The sequence below is a fragment of the Sinocyclocheilus grahami genome, unplaced genomic scaffold, assembly GCF_001515645.1.
Source record: "Sinocyclocheilus grahami isolate Dianchi unplaced genomic scaffold, SAMN03320097.WGS_v1.1 scaffold646.1, whole genome shotgun sequence".
NCBI classification, from domain to species: Eukaryota; Metazoa; Chordata; class Actinopteri; order Cypriniformes; family Cyprinidae; genus Sinocyclocheilus; species Sinocyclocheilus grahami.
This window is the reverse complement of record NW_015505825.1, coordinates 1,492,640-1,505,920: the sequence shown is the minus strand read 5'-3', so window position 1 is coordinate 1,505,920 and position 13,281 is coordinate 1,492,640. Positions and strand designations below refer to the sequence as shown.

Below are 13,281 nucleotides of genomic sequence, written 5' to 3'. Positions count from 1 at the left end.
AACTTAGAGTGGTTACAATCATCTGGGTTTAAATCGCGCTCAAAATGATTTGATATTTACACTGAAGCTGCAGTGGTAAGGGGCATGTCATTTCCCGACCAGGCGCTGAGTGGTGCCAATCACAACACACATTGGCCCAGCTAACCAATCACAGCACACACTGGCCCAGCTAACCAATCACAGCACATTTCGTATTTCAGAAAGCGGGCCTTCATTTGATATAGGAACTATTCGAGCCGTTCATGCCAGACTGGGGAGAGAGGTGTTGTAATAATGTAAAATATGTGAAAAATAATGTGTTTTTCGAACAACCTAGTATGAGAGCCTGTTCTAGTACACCCTCAAAACAAAATCAAGACTTTGTAAAAGAGCATAATAGGACCCCTTTAAGACTTATTTAATCTGCATATAAAACATAAGAAAGGAGAATTTTATTTTGTGTTTGACTGTAAAAAAAAACAACATATATACTGTATATAAATATATTTGTTGTTTGTCTCAAAGTGGGAAAATTAAAAATACAGTGGTTAAATTTAAACACTTTTTTCTTTTGCTCTGTTTTAAAAAAGGTTATAAAAAATGTCAATAATTATCGATACCGAACGATATGAAAAATATATTGTTGATATATTTTTAGCTATATCGTTCAGCCCTATGTTATTGTACTATTAACATCAACATTGTGATCTCCTGTAGAGCAGATTTGAAGCAATGTGTATTGTGTAACGTTATACAAATAAATATGAATTGACTCAACTTTACATATTCAGTGACTCTTTCTCTATATACTCCCAATGACCCTTTAGTCTGAAAAACAAAAACCTGATGTAGATCCCAGAGATTCCAGAGTACACCAGAGACATGTCAGGGTGAAATATTCTGCCTCCAGTCTGAATGGGAGGGTGTTTGGTGATTCTTGATAAGAGGAAATACCTCAGAATTGGCTGTGATCATATCCTGACAGGACTTCTCACCTCTGACTGTGGGACTGTTTCATTTTGGAATGTTTATTCTTTCCTCTTAACTTGGTTTACTAAATTAACTAGTTCCAACTGACATACAAAGTCAATTGCCCGAATTCCTAACCATAATGGAGTTGTACACTGTGGAAAAAAAGAGGTTTAGAATTTACCTTGAAACAATCTTCACTCAGAAATTGCTAGTAAATTGCACTCATAATGTCAAAGAAAGAGTAACACACTGAATTAAACTTCTCTGAAGTTCCAAAATTGAAATAGTGTTTTCTTATAAAAAGTTTAATTTACAACTTTGAATATTTTTACAGTGTATTTGATTATAGAGACACTGCTTGCTTTGTGTGCAAATATTTTGCTCTTTTTATGGATATATTTAGGCATGTTAAAAATGCGAAGAAAAAAAAAGACATATGAGCAAGTGTAATGGGGGCCCTCTGTCTTGCAAGTAATTTTCTTTTGGTGTTTGGCATTTCTTCCACGTGGAGAAGAACTGTGCAGGAGGAAGTGGAGAACAGTAGTGTGACTCATCACTGTGGGTTTGATTTCAACAGATGTTATTCCAGACTCTGCTCTGCTCCGCATGCCTCCCAGCTTTAGTAATCTCCTTAGAGGCGAGCCATTGCTGAAAAACAGGGCCTGGATGTTTCTCTCTGTGTCTTTCTCTTGTCATGCTGCCTTTGGCTCGAGCACAGGAATTAGGATTCATCACACATTATTATATGGATCTCTGGAATACTTTATTCTGAATGGTCATGTGTGCCAATGTGTACTTTTGTGTAAGCAATAATTCAGTGCTGTCCATACTTTTAGCATTTTATACTCTCTCATTTTTAGAACTCTCTCTCTCTCTCTCTCTCTCGGTCTGTCTGTCTATCTTAAAGAGAGAACTTACAATAGAGAAAGACGTTGTATATACGTTGTATTGTATATAATATTATTGCCGTTTTCAACAGCTTTCAAATTTTTTTACATGTAAATAGAAGCTTTAACTTTTGAATAGCTTTAAAATAAACAGGATACATTTGCATTTTGGATGCATTTTGTTGACTACACATTAATCCTTTATTTATAGAATAACTATATTAGACGTGAGAAATCTCAAGTCATTAATGAATATGAAACTTCTAAATATGAAATTGTAAATATGAAATACTTAGTTCCTTTGTATTTATGCAAAGTTACTGATCAAGAAAAGAAACTCTTTTGATGTTAGATTTCATTATTAATAACAAATCCCATCCTCTCCTCCTCAGTTCCCAGAATGTGGATTCTTTGGCTTGTACGATAAGATCTTGCTCTTCCGCCATGATCTGAACTCAGACAACATCCTCCAGCGGCTAACATCGGCAGAGGATATCCATGAGGGAGATCTGATTGAGGTTGTCCTGTCCGGTGAGTTGTGCTAGCTGTGGCTTTATTAATATATACACTCACTTTTGGGTCAAATATGGATTAACCCAACTGTTGGGTTAAAAAGTTAATTTAAAAATGTAACCAAAATTTAACCCAACAGTTGGGTTAGTCCATATTTGTCCCAAAATTGGGTTAAAACAACCCAGCATTTTTTATAGTGTAGACAATGCATTGTACGGGAAAAAGTAAGACATTAAAACAACACCATCACCATTACTGTTCTCATAAACTAACTCATGTATTTTATTAATTATACACAACCATTCAGCCATTGGGTTCAGTGAGTTTTTTTGAAAGAAATTAATACTTATATTCAGCAAGAACGCATTAATTTGATCAAAATAGTAATTTTCACAACAAAACATTCATTTTTAGTAATAATCATTAAGACATTGTAACGGGCCTGACAAGACGTGAGACGTGCGGATCCATATGCAAGCTTTATTTTGGAAAAGACAGAGACGTGGTCATGAAACAGGCAGGGGTCAGATAAAGGCAGACAGGTATATGGCGGGCAAAACACAAGAATAATCCTAGGGCTAGCGTGGGTCGACGATTGGCAGACAGAGTCACAGGGGCAAGGCTAAAGGGAGAAATCCAGGAAAACAGGCGAAGATCAAAACCGGAGAAAACAGACAAGGCGAGGCAAAACTAGGCTAAGGCTGGGGCTGGGTGTTTTTTTTACTTCTATTTATTAAAAAATCCTGGGGAAAAAAATCACAGTTTCCACAAAAATGTAAAGCAGAACAGCTGTTTTCAACACAGATACAACTTTCTTGAGCAGCAAATCAGCATATTGGATGAGTTCTGAAGGATCATGTGACACTGAAGACTGTAGTAATGATACTGAAAATTCAGCTGCGCATCACAGGAATAAACTGTGCTTTATAATATATTTAAATATAATTTAAAAAATAATAATATTTCACATTATTGTAGTTTTACTGTATTTTTGATCAAATAAATGCAGCCTTGGTGAGCATAAGAGATTTCATTTAAAAATGTAAAAAAATCTTACCAACCCCAAATTAGTGTGTATGGACAATATTGGGTCGATATTAACTAACAAGATGTTTTATCAGAAGCAGCAGAATGGTGACATTTTTTGTAACCTTGTAAAGGGTACTGTGAATAAAAATACCATTTAAAATTTCCATTTAGGGATGACAAATAAAGAACCATGCAGCTACAATACAGGAGCTTCAGGTCATCTTGACTGTAGTTTATGTTCTTTAAATTATGCAATCACTTATAGCTTTGCAGCTGGTTACACTGATGGCCGTATATTGCTAGCATCTCTGCAATACGGAACAGATCAGTTTAAGTCTGTAATTAGATTGTAGTCGGGTGGCACATGTGTACCAGATGGAGGGGCCCGTTAATCTAGTCATTGTGAACTTCAGGTGGTTTCCCTTCAAATGCCTGTGAACACAGGCAGGTCAATTCCCTTGAGGCCGCTATCACGATCAATTTTTCTAATTTCACCACATGCTCAATGTACAGAGCCATGTGTTGAAAGATTTATGGCTTAAGGGTTCTGTTTACTTGACAAGAACAAGTGACTTTGTCAGATACATTTATGTAATAAATATGTTGCATCGCGAACTATTCAGTTCTGCTGTCACTTAGTGCAGTAAGGCCCTAACACTTAGGGTTTGAGCTCATCTTTGTTCCCGTGCAGAATGGTTTGTACATCCTGTGTAGGCCTTCACTATGAAGACTGATCTTCCTGTCGTTGGTGTGTTCACATGGGAGCTGTACAGCACACCTGCTCTTCACATCCTCCTCACTCAATGGCAAACACACACATTCAAGTGTCCGGCACTGGAAATCAACACAATATGCATGATTGATTCCAAGCCAGTATTCTGGATTGTTCCGTCTAAAGTCCCAAGTGCTTTCCCAGAACTCAGATCCTTATTCATGAAAGTTTTCCTGAGGTTATTGAACCTGAACACATTGGGACTTTATTGTGCTCTGAACACATTGGGCCTCATTCACGAAACACGAGCAGAACAAATTTTTGTGTAAATGGTTCGTAAAGCCATTCTGACGTAAACTTTCGAATTCATGAAAATTTTCAATATTTAGACATTTTCGTATTTTCAAAATGTTAGTTGAGTCAGCGCTGATGACCTCGTGGGCAGCACGCCGACATGTGTAGCGCCTTTGCGCTTCGGGCGACCAGAGTTTGAGTCCCGGCTCGTGGACCTTTCCCGAACCCACCCCCCTCTCTCTCGCACCCACTTCGCTTTCCTGTCGACCTACTGTCCTATCTAAATAAAAGGCATAAAACGCCAAAAATAATTCTTAAAAAAAATATATATAAATAAATAAAAAAATGTTAGTTGATACGAAAGAAATGTACACCTGCTCCCTACCATGTCTAAATGGTGCGTAAAACGTTCTGTGTTCTTTTTGGCAAACTGATGAAACTTAATTTTGATGCACTGCCATAATAAATAGTAATAAAAAGTTCATTTGCCCTTGCCCTCTTTTTGAATTTTTTTATTTTTGAATTTTTAATTTATTGATTAATTGATTTTATTTTTCTAAAAAAAAATATATATAAATAAATAAAAAAATGTTAGTTGATACGAAAGAAATGTACACCTGCTCCCTACCATGTCTAAATGGTGCGTAAAACGTTCTGTGTTCTTTTTGGCAAACTGATGAAACTTAATTTTGATGCACTGCCATAATAAATAGTAATAAAAAGTTCATTTGCCCTTGCCCTCTTTTTGAATTTTTTTATTTTTGAATTTTTAATTTATTGATTAATTGATTTTATTTTTTTGCAGCTGAGTTGATAATTGTAAATTAGCGCGCAGCGCTCGTCACTGTCACTATTTACCCAGCTGTAAATAGAGGAGGGGCTGGAGTCGTGACAAATACCTAACCATCCTACTTGTACAACGACTGCCTACAACGATGGAGAAGTCAATATTACTGGTTACTGCTTTATTATATTTAGTAAAATTCTTAAAAATGAGATACTAGTAGGCTAATACGTTGCCGCCATTAATATTCCATACCATAGCAACTAAAGCGTCTCAGCTGAAAAAACGCTGTGCCACCAAAGCGCTCTCATGCGCCACCAGCTGGTTGTTTTAAGAAGAGCACCTGACATTTTTTCAGCTGGCTAAATAATAAATACATTATTGAATATTTATTGTTAGGCATATGGCCTAGTCTTTTTTGCATTTATGCAATATACTGGAGCCAAACCTGATAAAGTAGACCAGAATATTCCACTGCGTTCCTGGACACGCAATTTGCGTAGCTGTCATTTATAGGCGGGGATTATGCTAATTGTGAATGAGCGTGCACAAGCGCCCCATTACGAATGATTGGAATTAATTAACATACACATGTTTAACTATCAAATTGGACGTTTACGAAGAGTTTGTGAATCCGGAGGAGAGTTTTCGGGAAGGTCTGTTTTGTGCACAAATTACTCAGAATTTACTCATATATTTACGTATTGACGTCATGCTGTGCAGAGTCTTATTAAAAACCTATATTCAACACGTAACAAATTACAATGCATCTAAAATGTAAAAACATACAATCTACACTTTCCTGCAGCACTGCAGTTTTAAATGTATGTTCTTTTAATTTAGATAGGAGGTACAAATTACAAGATGGCGCCGACGCTGATGGCTGCCTCCGTGGCGTGCTCCGCAGTTGTTTTTATGTTTTTGTTAGTTTGTCATGTCTTTAGTTTTTCCCTGCAATCAGTTTCACTAGAGACGAATTGCTGGACATTAGGAAATACACACCACCCGATATTTCACCTAGCATCCATCTGGCGAACCTCCGCTCTCTACCCAACAAAACAGACGAACTCCTTCTGCTCTCCCAGACAAATAAGGATTTTTCTAACTCTGCTGCTCTGTGTTTCACGGAAACCTGGCTGAAAGACGCCATTCCGGACAGCGCGTTGAGTCTGCCGGGTTTTCAGCTGTTCAGAGTGGACCGCGACGCAGAATCAACAGGGAAATCGCGCGGCGGCGGGACATGTTTTTACATCAATGAGAGGGCACATAATATACAGTACCTGTACATACAAAAAAACCTGTCTATTGTAATATACATGCACACACAATTGCCAATTTATATATTTTTATTCCTTATTTACTTTTTTACTATTTTTATTTTTATTATCTGTGTTTTTTGTTCTGTCACTGTCATTCTGTTACACTGTGGAAGCTTCTGTCACGAAAACAAATTCCTCGTATGTGTAAACATACCTGGCAATAAAGCTCATTCTGATTCTGATGCTGTGACGCATTGATTTGCCGTTGGTCACACGGTATCACGTGATGTGAATTCGCAGGCCAGAGTTCACCAAGCTTGAACTTTAGAATGCAGCGAAATGCGTTTCTGGTCTGTCGCATTCGCATGCGTATGAATGGAAGTCAATGAAACGAAAAGTGCAGTGTGACCGCCCCTTCAGGCAAGCGGTCTGGAGTGATGCTCGGTTCACGAACGAATCGTTCTTTTGAACCGGTTCGTTTTGTTGAACTAGATTTAACCAGTTCACCAAATCCGACTGAATCGTCTGAAACAGTTATTGGCTCAAGCAGCACGGATCAACAAGTTCCAAACTCACTTTTGGACGCCTGACATTCACTCAGACTCGAAATGAGCCAAAATGCTAGCGAATATGATGCTGTGATGCTGGTTTTTGCCAACTCGTGCAACGCTCCCGTTCCTCCAACAGTCACTAAACTGAGGAAACAATTCAGACTTTGACCGAAGAACTGATGAGCTGCTGATCTGCGCATGTGTGAACCGAACACTTGAATGAAGGGGTGAAATAAAAGTTTTAATGGTTTCTCATTATTTATGCAAAAGGGTCAGCTGATGAAGACTAGTTTATTCACTTTATATGCTTTAGACATGTAAAACTTCCACATTTCACATCATTATTGTGTGCTTTAAAAATAAAATTAAGTATACCTTATATGCGTTACATGTTCATCATTGCATGATTCTGTAAACAAACTAGTGTAAACAAACACCACCAAACTGACTTGTAAACAATGTTAAAAACGACATTTATTAATGACAAATGTTGAGAGTGCATTATTATCATACGAGAGGGTGCCAGCACGAATCTCTTGGCTTGGCTCTCACATATAGTGATCAACCCAACCAGTGATCATGGCTCTGCACTCCCTCAGAAATTATGTGTGCGCCCTCAAACTTTTTCCTGTGTACACGCGAATAAGTGCTTTTTGTAAACAGGTATTTATTAAATAATTTTATTTAGTGAAGTGCAACCCTCATTGAAAGAATGTGCGTATTATTTGGTTGGTAATTGGATGCATTTCACTTCGCAAGATACATTTTGTGTAGTGAATTCATCAAACGCACCATCGAACGGAGTATAGCCTACTCTAGAAAAAAACTAACACCCATTATAATTAATTACTGAGTAATGAGAATGTTTAAATATGTTAGCATTTGTTGCGTATGTGTATGATAACGATAATCCCGGTTATCATTTACTCGTGGAAAGAGCGGTGAAAATGTGTTTAAAAATGCTTGTTTTTTGCACACACCGGCAGAAACATAAATCGGCGCCTATGACCTTGGGGGTTCTTAAAAAAAAATTTGTAATGTAAACTTATGGTAGAAACATTTTAGACTTTACAGATTCACAGTAAAAAAAATTATTTCATTAACTGATATATATACCTGTTGAAATATTAATATCTGTTTTGTAGCACTGTAATACACTGATAACTACCCAAAAAAATGAGAAAGTCACATGATGAATCAAAGTTTATCAAAAACAGCTTTTCCACAAGCTGAGGAGAAAAAAAACCTGAACAGAAATAAAACCTCAAATGTGAAGCGTCTTGCAGGGAATTCTGGGAATGTCAAATTTTCACTGTAAATTATACAATGACTTGTTCCTTTTCATTTCCAAAAACTATCATTTTAACAGTATTTTACCCTGAAATTACATCAAATGTATACAGTTATTCACATATATAGAAACTTACTGTTAACCAGATTTTTACTGTAGCATTTTTACAGTATTTTACTGTTAAAATCATGATCCTTTTTACAGTGTAGAGCTCTATACTTATAATAAAGTCATTATAATAATAAATTCAGTAGAATCCCAAATGATTTAAAATAAATATTTTTGTACAGCATATATGCAGGATTAGATTATAACATATTCCTGTGGCTCATATGTAGAGCATTGTTCAATTCCCAGGGAACACGCATACTGGTAAAAAATGTATAGCCTGAATGCACTGCAAGTCGCTTTGGATAAAAGTGTCTGCTTAATGCATAAATTATTAAAATTAAAATTATAAAATTAATTAATTAATAATTGGCAAATGAACAAGCAGACATTGCTCTAAAGTTGTCTTTACACTATGACAGATGGCAGATACATGAGGCTGATTCACTCAATCTTGTGTACTTTTATGCCACTTCTGTACCCGATTGGAAAGTATGGGAAGACTTTGTTTTATAGTTTAATATTTTGAACTGATTTAAGGTTTGGATGGAGCCAGTCTTGGGTCCAAATCTGGACCACTGTCTGTTAGTTGATAACTTCTGGTTTAGACAAAACAAACTAATGTGCTTTCACACACTGACCCTCAATATTGTCTTGTCTTTCTCTTCCTTGTATCCATTGGCTGTGCTAATAAAACACTCTGCATCTTTTTGTTGGCTCTCAGCTCAAAGGCAAAAGCTTGTTTTTGTTGCAGTAGGTGATGGTCGTGCTTCTGCTGAGAAGAAGCAGGGGTTGTGGAGAGCAGATCTGGTTCAGGGAACAGCAGGACGCCGGTCACTCTGAGCGTTTGTCTGAGATAGTGTGTTGTGGGGATCTGCTGCATTGGACATTGCTGTCCTGTCCTTGTGCTGTGTATTCAAGTGGAGTTTCAAACTGTTATCTGTGTATTTTGGTTCGATTTCAAGTTCAGCAGTGGAACAGATCGCACTTTATTTGAGGAACTCCTGAAACTGAATGTTTTCGAGGAGGACTTTGAAGGAGTCTTTCTAAAAGAGTATGAGTTTAGACTTTATTAACCATGTTTGGATTTTTACCCTGAAGACTAATAGATGAGTTTTGAGATGCCGGGTTCCTCTTGTGTTATAATGTATGTAGTGTCTTCATGAATGGCTCATTATGAGCCTGTGTTCCAGTGCTCTGGACTGCTGAAAGCCATGTGATTCACTGCAAGCTCAAATGTTCTACTTTGTCTCTTTGATGTTCAAAAAGGAATGCACTTTTTTTCTTTCTCCCTACCCGGTTTCATTTGATCAAGTTTGAGATTCTTTGTTCCTTTAGTTTGTATCCTAACATCAGAGGATACATTTTTTTTTCAAGCTCGTGGTCAAAACAAACCACATTTGAAAATGCAGCCTTCTAATGGCGTTAATTGAAGAACCGTCATTGTTCAAAGAAGCAGATTGACATGAAAAAAAAATCATTTGGATCCATTAACACTTCTGGAACATCTGCATTCTTCTGCCAGTTTGAACAGTGTAGCGTAATAAAATATATTTGCCATTGACTTAAGTGATGGATAACATTAAAGTTTTTGGAGAATGCAATTGTAACTGTGCTTTAACACGTCTTGACTCGTGATGAGTATTTGTTCATCACATGTTATGCATCACAGTTAAGTTATATGAAACGTAACTATAGTTTATGGGCTGTAATATGCTTTGTGTCAATGTCCTATTCCTCCTGTCTGCAATAATAACCAGCTGACTGTACATTATTCCGCTAATAACATGGCTACTCGCCAAATAAAAAAATTTATTAGATTTCAATCAGATTTTTTTTTTCTAATTTAGGGTAATGTGCAAAGTTTCGACACATACTGTAGATGTGTTTTAAAAGGCTGTACAAATTCAGGTGACTACAGCTGTGTTGGGGTCAAATTGAATTCCACGCAGTTCGCCAAAAATCAACACTTTGAAACAGCAAAGAGTCAGAAAAAAAACCCCAAATCAAACCTTTATTGCTGTCAAAGACTAAAATATCAAATACATGAGAATTTATGAAATGTAATACTCAGTTTGCTCGAACTTGAAGACTCATCTTCTTAATCATTCAAAGAGAATTTTCTGTATCTTCAACATTTTGAGATTCACAGTCCAAAAATGAGGTAAAAGGATGTGTTTTGTTGTGTGTGTGTTTTTTGTTTTTGCGCATTTTGGGTACTAGTCAGCACTAGTATGTTGCAGCACTGAAAGTAAGTGTTCCAAATTTTAAAAACCCATTTTACCCACAAAAGGGTTTGAGAACCAGACCTAGACTACATCACAACAGGGTCAGGAATAAAACAAGATTGCAGTGATTTGTACACGCTTTATTTTTTCTCCCTGACATAATGCCTTAAATTCCCCCATTTAAAAACAACACATTTTCAGCATGACTGTCCAAATTAATCCAATTTAGTGATGACATTACCTTGAAATCCTCATTGTAGAACATCGTCATTACTTAGCTGTTGCTAATATCAAATTTTACAGAGGGAAAAGTCACAAGGAACAGCCCTGGTTGAATATTATGTCAGAATTCAATAAATGACCGTTTTGGACACAACAACAGAGTCGACAACGAGAGTCGATTCCTGTACTGGAGGCGACTCCGAATCTAGGGCTATTCAGAGTTGACTCAAGGAATCAACTCTTTTGGAGTCGACTCCCCAACACTACTCTTCGTAGTGTTTTTCATAGTGTTGAATACGATCTACTTAACTAACATGATATTATCCAAATTAATGACTTTTTATTGGATAAAATTCACACTAAATTCTTAATTTTTGTAAATTGTTCCATAAAGTTATTTTGAATTGAATCATGACCAAATTCCAGATTTTGCAATGCAATCATAGAGTAAATAATCCAAATTATACAATCAAATTTATATACGGTCACATTACATTGTAAATTAACTTGGTTAAAACCAATTTTTAATCAGATTTTACCAAAAATAAGCATATTGTTTAAGTTGCTTGAAAGAAACCTGGGGAAATTACCATTCTTTTCAAATAAAATATTTGGAAGATACACTTGGTAAAACATCAGATTTTCTATTCAAAGCCACGGAAAGTTTCAGTTGACCAACCACAAAAATTCAGCACAAGAGCAAATCTGATGTAAATGTCTCCTAAGAAATGTATCTGTTCAGGGTCAGTTGAAACCAAAATTATACAGGACTTCCTTTGGATGGATTAGACAACTAATCTTCCAGGCAACCCAAAGACCAGTCGATTTGAAAATTTGTAGGTGTTTGGGAGCATGTCTCATGTTCTATCGACTGTGCACAAGAACGAACAGTCAACTTTCAAGCATGCAATTCACTATTTCCTGCTAATAAAGGTTTTTGTAAACACAGCTTTGTGGTTTTTTACCACTTCTGTGTGTTTGCAGCATAAAGGTGCTTCACAGTCAAATTATATCCCAGATTTAAGTTTTGGAGAGCTAAACAAGTTTTTAGATACAATAAATGTAAAAACCTGAAACTGTATATTCCAAGTCTTGAATTGATAACTGTTCTTTTAAATTCAGGTTCTTAAAATTACAAGCCGCAATAAATAAATAAATACAAATTTAGCATGCCATAACCAATATTGTGACTCTAAAGTACTCTTCAGTACTTTTGACCTGATGTCAGATCACTTCCCTCCATTACGTCAAAATCCTGGGAATGTTCACAACAAAGTTAATTTGGTGCTATATTAGATTGATGTCACATAGTTTGGGAATTTGTTGGGTGTCACACTGACTGACCTTACTGAATGTTTCGCTCTTATGCCACAAAATGAGGGAAAAAGGTAGGAACTCTATTAAGTAACTTCAGCGAAAACTGGGTGTGCATTTATAGTTTTTGAAAATGGAAGAAAATGGAACACTTTTGCGTTTTAGTTGCTCATAATTTGAAGAAAAATCATCCACCTGTGACACAGTGACAGAAATCTAGGACACAGTTTATTTCTTCTTTTTCTTTTTTTTTCTTTCAGAAATGATAGATTGCACATTGTTTGCCATGCACCAAATGTTTCCTGACCATATACTTTCATTTTAGCAGTGCATTTATGTACTTGGCAGATGCTTTCTCACTCACTCACTGACAAGAAAATTTTAATGGTGTATGTGTGTTTCTAGTCTTTCACCAGTACTGGAGCACAAGCCCCCATCAAAAAGTGTCCCTATATATATATATATATATATATATATATATATATATATATATATATATATATATATATATATATATACAACAAAAATATATAGGGGAAAAAACGTACAAAAATACTGATAAGATAATGATACGAATTCATAAGAACAATATAAAACGCACTAAGGATTAATGAGCTGCTGGATTCATGAATATTAAGCAGGTTGTGTGCGTTCGCTGATTTGCTGAAATCAAAACAGGGACGATAATAGGTGAGCGCCAGCCAATGAGATTGCCATTTGCGCATTAGTTCTGCCCACTACTGAAGAAAGTGGCAGTTCTTAAAAGCTGAAGAATTCCAAAGGAATGCTGTTATTTTGGCAGGAAAACGCAACAAAGAATATCGTTTACATGTAGCGCGTCAATTCTCTCTCTCTGCGTGTGTGTGAGACAAAGCAACGGCGAGTCGTGCGCTTTCACACTAGAGTTTACGGTACGTTAAATACAGGTGCGCTGCGCATCCATTCAGATGAACTGAAAAATATCACAGATCAGTTGATGGAGAGTGAAACTCTGAAGCGCTCAGTCAGCGAGTGAAAATATATCTGTGCTAAACTTATACTTAGCCTCCAACTCACACACTGGCGAGTAAAATCTGAGAATTGATTAGCCATTGGCTAATATTAGACATCATTTAGTCACCCAGAGTGAAGATTTAGT

At 36.4% G+C, this 13,281-nt stretch overlaps 1 protein-coding gene across 1 annotated transcript in view; it reads left to right on the top strand.

Annotated features, from left to right (window-relative positions):
- The window catches only part of LOC107558460 (serine/threonine-protein kinase D3-like), a 96,078-nt gene that overhangs the window by 56,191 nt on the left and 26,606 nt on the right, over positions 1–13,281 (top strand). The window contains exon 2 of the mRNA XM_016242124.1: positions 2,231–2,369. Within this exon, the coding sequence (XP_016097610.1) occupies positions 2,231–2,369 (139 nt within the window). The remainder of the gene's footprint in view (positions 1–2,230; positions 2,370–13,281) is intronic.